The sequence below is a fragment of the Mandrillus leucophaeus genome, unplaced genomic scaffold (assembly GCF_000951045.1).
Source record: "Mandrillus leucophaeus isolate KB7577 unplaced genomic scaffold, Mleu.le_1.0 Scaffold912, whole genome shotgun sequence".
NCBI lineage: Eukaryota > Metazoa > Chordata > Mammalia > Primates > Cercopithecidae > Mandrillus > Mandrillus leucophaeus.
In genome coordinates, this window is record NW_012109942.1 from 176,456 (window position 1) to 178,275 (window position 1,820).

Genomic DNA, 1,820 nt, shown 5'->3' on the forward strand with positions numbered 1-1,820 from the left:
AGATGAAAAATATTTCCTTAAACTGAAAGTGGACCCTAAGCTGTGAATATTTGTTATCTAGGCAGCAAAAACATCAGGTTGACATAGATCTTTACCTCCTTTCTCTCTTCTCTGTGCTCCCGATAAGCTACAGGAGAAGAGACGAGCAAGGAATCACTTAGGCTGAGAACAGCCAGCTTCTACCCCGAAGCAGCTCTGGTCCAGCAGAGGCGTGAGACGTAGACCCAGACACATGCTCACCCTCACAGCAGCAGATGCTAGGATGGAGGTTGCCCCAGGCAGGGCGGGAACACAGAACAGGCACTCAGGGTGGCGGAGAGACAGAGCTGTTGGGCAGGCCCACTCACCTGTCATGATTCCCATGTAGCAGTAACTGTAGCTGAGCGTCTCCATCAAGGAGGGCACGTCGGGCAGCAGCCCCAGGGTGGGCCCCTTGTTGAAACCCGAGGTCATTTCCTTCCTCTGGGCCAGGTGCAGGTCCTGGACTTCACTGGCCAGGCTCACCAGCAGGGCGGAAGCGGGTGGGCAAGGGGCCAGGTCAGACTTTGGGCCCTTCCCCACACCCATCTCCCTTGTGCTGCTGCCCTCTTCAGCCAAGGGGTGCTGCATGCTCGCAGCTCTGCATATCTAGGTTGTGTGTAAGGCCTCTAGCTGGGCAGTGTTCCCCAGGGATCAGTCCCAGGCCCTCCTCCCCGCCTTCCCTGTTCTGTCCTTATCTGCTCTCAGGCAGTCACAGAGGTTTCGATACTATCCACACACTGATGATGCTCAAACGCTACCCCAGCCCCAGACCTATCCATCAAGTGGCTTATTGGCATTGAGACTAGGATGTCTCCAGGCACCCCAAAACACACTGGAAACGGAAGACGATGTTATCCGCCCCACAAAGTAGATCCTCTTCTAGTGTCTCTGCTCAAACAATAGGCCACCAAATTGTTCAAGCCCAAAACCTCCCTCACTCCCTCACTCCCCAAATCCAATCTCTTTTTTTTTTGAGACAAGTTTTGCTCTGTCACCCAGGCTGGAGTAGAGTGGCACGATGTCGGCTCACTGCAACCTCCGCCTCCTGGGGACTGAAGCAATTCTCATGCCTCAGCTGGCCAGGCTGGTCTCAAACTTCTGGCCTTAAGTAATCTGCCTGCCTTGAAATCCCTTAAGTTTGACTCTGTTGCCCCTTTTCATCTCCACTACTGAGCTGAATATGTTGTACTCTCCACCCTTTCCCACCAGTCCCAAGGTCCACCCTATATCAATAGATCTCGTTCTTCCAGCTTGTGGCTGGGTTGTCCATAGAAATCCCTGGCTGGAGTTGGACAAAGTCAGGAGAGGGAGGGCAGGGCTTTTATTCCCTTGTGAGATGGCCTTGGGCTGGCCATCACCCTTGATAGATCGTTTCAAGGTGGGTGGCTCTACTCACCCTTTAAAAAAAATAATGTTGGCCCGGCATGGTGGCTCGCGCCTGTAATCCCAGCACTTTGGGAGGTGGGCGGATCACGTGAGGTTGGGAGCTTGAGACCAGCCTGACCAACAAGGAGAAACCCCGTCTCTACTAAAAATACAAAAAATTAGCCGGCTTGAAGCCAGGAGGTGGAGGTTGTGGTGAGCCAAGATCGTGCTATTGCACTCCAGCCTGGGCAACAAGAGCGAAACTCCATCTCAAAAAAAAAAAATAGGGCCTGGTGTGATGTGGTGGCTCACACCTGTAATCCCAGCACTTTGGTTGGCCTAGGCAGGCAGATCACTTGATGTCAGGGGTTTGAGACCAGCCCAGCCAAGATAGTGAGACCCCATCTCTACTAAAAATATAAAAATTAGCCAGG

The 1,820-nt window shown here is 52.8% G+C and overlaps 1 protein-coding gene across 1 annotated transcript in view; it reads right to left on the reverse strand.

Moving 5' to 3' along the window:
* The window catches only part of LOC105531835 (lysophospholipid acyltransferase 7-like), an 18,765-nt gene that overhangs the window by 12,417 nt on the left and 4,528 nt on the right, over positions 1 to 1,820 (reverse strand). Inside the window, 2 exon segments of the mRNA XM_011969833.1 lie at positions 173 to 193; positions 253 to 610. Of these exon segments, the coding sequence (XP_011825223.1) occupies positions 173 to 193; positions 253 to 610 (379 nt within the window).